The sequence below is a fragment of the Chaetura pelagica genome, unplaced genomic scaffold (genome assembly GCF_000747805.2).
Source record: "Chaetura pelagica isolate M959 unplaced genomic scaffold, ChaPel_1.0 scaffold405, whole genome shotgun sequence".
NCBI lineage: Eukaryota > Metazoa > Chordata > Aves > Apodiformes > Apodidae > Chaetura > Chaetura pelagica.
The window spans coordinates 2,479,193-2,483,784 of NW_009953489.1; the positions used below are offsets into that span (position 1 = coordinate 2,479,193).

Here is a 4,592-nt window from a genome sequence, read left to right on the forward strand (position 1 = left end):
CCTGAGAGAGAGGACTTCTCATGACTCAGATATGACCTTTCAAAACATGTCTGTTGACAGAAGGTCACTGGGATTTCATCTCCACGCTGGGCTCCTGTGTGAGGAGGCACTGGGAGGCATCGTGGTGTCCCCAGAGCGGGGCAGGGGGGGCAAGCAGCTGGAGCAGGCAGGGCTGTGACTGAGCAACCAGGCTCTGGCCCACCCTGTGGGGTTTCCATCTCTTCCTTCCTTCCCTGGGGAGCTCAGGTTCACCTCCTCCATTGGGAATATTCAGCCCAACTTACAAGGCCAAGCTCTTGGGCAGGATGCTCACGTGGGCAGCCAGCTTCTTATCCATGATGGCCCTGAGTGTGACAGGAGGGGCAGTTAGTGCTTGTCCCCAGCTCACTGCAGCTCAAGGCCTGTCCCCAGCCGTGGGGACATTCCCTTGTGCTGTCCCTGACCAGCACCAGGTTTGACACTGGAGATGGTGGAGTTGGGGTTAATTATTACCCTGGGAAAGCAAAGGCAAAAGTGCCCTCCAGCTGGAGCTGCTTCAGCTCAGATCCTCCTGACAGGACTCTGGGACTGTTCCTGTTGTTCCCCCTCACCAAGCAGGAAGGCTTGGAGTGCCTCCTGGTTGGGAGCAGCACACAGGACCTGTGCCTTGCACAGTGCAAGGACCCTGCCCAGTGTCACCCCTGTCCCCATCTCGCTGTGGGGACACCAGGGCAGGGGCTGAGCCACAGGGCTGCCAGGGCTAGAATGGATGGCAAGGGGTTTGTCTCCCCATCATGTATTTGTGCTGTCAAGTTGTGCCTCTTCCTTGCACAGCAGAGGAAATGTGGATCTTGTTAAATTAACAACATCAAATATTTTCTATCCAAAACATCCTAAAAATCTGAAGCCCAAACAGGTTCCTTCCCTCTGGCTGCCTCCCTTAGCTGTGGGCTGATTTGTCGTTGCAGAGCTGCAGAAGTGGTACTTAGGTGATTAAGGAGTACTGGAGCAAGCTCAGGGGGCATTTTTAGAAGGAATAGGTCAAACATCATGTTTTCTGACCCAGCAATGCCTGGGCCCTTCTCCCAGAGCTGGCAGCCCCATCCCCCCTGCAGGCAGCTCTGCTGAAGGTGCTGCACCAGTGGCTTCACCTTTGATTTTCTTTCATGCTGGCCTCACCAGGCACTGCTTGGAACCAAGTGCTTTGACAATGCAAAAATTTAACTTTTAGATGACCTTGAACTGCAGAGGAGGAAGGATTTGTTAGATACTGGAAGGTTCGATTCAACAACTGTAAAAATTAACCCTTAGTGAGCTAAAGAATGAAAACCACTTTAACTTCTGCTCCAACCCAAAATGCTCTCCAGGATGTTTTTGGTTCAGAACAAGTTAAAAACGGATTGTTCTGCCTTCCAGGGTATACTACAGACTGGATTACAAAACAATCTGGCCAGTGTGTCCCTGAAGATGAGCAGAAGGAGCTCAAGAGGTGCCTCCCCATGGCAGCGACCTGAAGCCACCCCAGCCAGGCACCAACGTGTGGCTGCACCTTGCAACCTGGCCCTGGTGTCATGTGCAGGAGCTCCTTCACATCACCTTGCTTGCTCTCTCTCTTTGCAGAAGTTTATACCTCCAAACCAAGAAGAAGCCCTGGGGGGGCTGCATGGGCTTGGCTACAGGGCAGGGAGAGCTGGGGAGCAGCCTGGGCACTGGAGGACAGCAGCCCCTCCATGGCTGAGGTGGGCTGGGAGCAGCCGTGGCTGGGGAGGACAGCCAGCTGAGGAGGCTCTGGCTTGCTTGCTCTCTCCATGTGTAGCCAGTTGTAGGCATTTAATGCTTGTAGATCATCTTGAGTTAATCTGCAGGTTAAGGCAGCAGCACGAGCAGACACCCCCGCTGTGTTTATTGTGTCAAACACAGGGCAGGAATCATTTTGGTCTTGCTGCCTGCAACTTCCAAGTCACTTCAGAGCAGGAACCTTCCCATTTGGTGAGCACCTTCTAATTGCTCCTGCTCTGTCCCCATAAACTGTGATCCTAACTGAGATCCTGAACTTTGTTCCAGCAAGCTGGGCGGAAACAAGAGGCCACCATGGGAACTGGGAACGTTGGGAGAGGCTGGAAGTGATCTGTGGAAAAACGTCTGCATAATACATGGTACCTCTGGGTTGGGTACCTAATGTCTGTTTCTTTGTCCCTTCCTCACAATAGGATGTGAATTGAGACAGATGAAATATTAATAAGCAGAAAAGCAAAGCAAACGATGTGCACAGATCCAAGGCAGGACAGGAGGCTGCTCACAGGGAGCCCAGTTCTATGAGGTGCAGTGGCCTCAGCACCCAGCCCAGAGGGGTCCACGTCCCACTGCACCACAGGGGACAGACTGGGTGTCCTGTGTGGACTCAGGGTTTCCTCTGAGGATTTTAAGTGAATAAGTCATCTGGTTCAGCTGAGTGAGAAGTGATGCAACGAATAAGCCAGATGCTGGATTCTTCCTGCAGCTAATCTGCTTTCACACACCCTCAACTCCTCTTCCTTAAAAACTGGAAATTTTCCTTGCAGTTTGATGTGTCAAAGATATTCTGTTAAGATGAAGGATTTAGAGGGACTGAGGGCTCTTTTCACCAGCCAGGTACAGTTACTCCATTTATCAGAAGACATCAAAGGGTACAGATTTTATTCTACTTGAATTTCTTAGTACAGTCACAGTATTTAGGGTGACACAAAATCTCTTTCAGTAGCCTGTCAGTTCCTGAATGACTGTTTGGGAACACTTGACAGAAGACAGAGAGTTTTTGGCAAGCAGCAGGGAAAACAGCACAAGAGGTGTTGCAGGAAACTGAATGGTCCATCATAAACATTTCCCCAGTCAACACAGTCTCAGTACTTTGAACAAACCATCTATTGAGTCAGGGACTGAGGACAAATGAAAAAAAACAACCCTCTGCATGCAAAATGTCATGCAAAGTATCTCATACAGTAAAAGAGGGAGAGAAAATTCCAGGTGAAGCCCTCATTCCCTGCAGTCTGTGAGTGCAGACTTCCAGGTGGGACCTCCCAAGTGTTTGCTGGGGGCCCCTTTTGTCTTTGATTTATTTTTTTTATGGCAGTTATTTATTTTATTTATTTTCTGTGCTTTGTCCCCTTCATAAACACCTCTCCTGGGATCATTATCTGTTTTGTTCTAGGGAAGCAAAAAGATTGTGGCAGATCAGAGAACACGGGCTGGGCTTAGGCCATCCGAGGACCCAGAGATTTAGGGCCATGGCTTTAAAATGGTCTTGAAAATTAAAGGCAGTGGAATAAACTGAGAATTGCCTTTATCTTCCTGTGGTTTGACTTCAGAGGCAACTGTCAGGGAGCACAGCTCTTGGTAAGTGGGTACGTGGCACAGACAGGGGAAGAGAGAGGGGAAGGGGGAAGGGGACCCCGGGGAAGAGCAGCTCCTCCCCAGGGAAAGCTGCTTTGGAACACTCTGAGCAGACAAGCAGGGGAAAGGTCTCTGTACCTGGCAATATCCTTGGCGATCTGCTCGTTGAGGCAGCTGATGAAGGCAATGGAGTGTGTCCCAGGGACGTGGGTGCCGGCGAGGGCCGCGCGCAGCCGCAGGGCAACGCGGCCCAGCTCGGGCTGCAGCAGCAGGGCCAGGGTCAGCACCTCAAAGCAAAAGGTGGGAGGGGTGATCTCAGGGGAAACGCTTCATTCTGGACAGTATTTGTGTTATCTGTGGCTCAAGGAAACTCTCCAGTATTCTGACAGTAACACTCGTTGTAGCTCCAGGGAAAACGTGTTCCTAGGGGGATTCACTGCCCTCCAGGGGGGCCCTCCCAGTGCTGTGCCAAGGGCTGGGAGCAGGAGCTGGATCTGCCCAGAGGTGCCCAGACCTCTGCTGTGGGAGGTCCCACCCTGGCCTAATAGGGGCTACAAACCCCACCAGGCAGCCTCAGCCACCAGGTTTGGTTTCCAAAGAAGAATAAAGGGGTAAGTCACTGGCTGCCTGTTGAAATGCATTTCTATTGGAAACATGGGCATGAAGGGAACCACCAGGCTTCTGCACCAGCCTCATTTTCTGTCCAGCTGAGGACACAACTGCATCCATCCTTTGGCTGTGTGTCCAGGGTGAGCCATGTCTGTCCCTCTGGGAAGCAGCAGGGACAGGACCCTCCACCCCCTGGGGACAGGGAGGGGAGCAGGGTGGTATTGCAGGCAGGAGCAGGGATCTGGCCATGGGAAACAGATTTCAAGCTGGAGCCTGATTGTGGGACTGGAGCCACGGGAAGCCTGGAGTATGGTCTGTGCTGGGACCTGGAGAGCTTCTGTCCTGCCCTGCCAGCCTGGGGTCACTCCTGTCTTCTGCTGGCAGGGGTTGGGCAGCCCCCCCAGGCTGTGCTGCAGCCCCACAGGGCAGGTAGGGGGGATGAGACTGAAATGCAGGTTAGAAGTTCATTTCATCTTAATTATCTGGCACTAACAGGAGACTGACATTGAATCCTTTCGGGCCGTCCCTGTCCAACGGGGCTGCAGGAAACAAACACCCTCTGTGGGCTGGGGCTGCAGGGGCAGCAACTGGGGTTTGCTGGTGCTATTCCTGGCAAGCCCCTGAGCTGCTCCCTA

At 52.4% G+C, this 4,592-nt stretch overlaps 1 protein-coding gene across 1 annotated transcript in view; it reads right to left on the bottom strand.

The window, feature by feature from the left end:
* The window catches only part of CUTA (cutA divalent cation tolerance homolog (E. coli)), a 7,817-nt gene that overhangs the window by 1,297 nt on the left and 1,928 nt on the right, over nt 1-4,592 (bottom strand). The window contains exons 2-3 of the mRNA XM_009998945.1: nt 3,487-3,635; nt 285-344 (exon numbers count right to left, since the gene is read on the bottom strand). Coding sequence (XP_009997247.1) covers nt 285-344; nt 3,487-3,635 — 209 coding nt within the window. The remainder of the gene's footprint in view (nt 1-284; nt 345-3,486; nt 3,636-4,592) is intronic.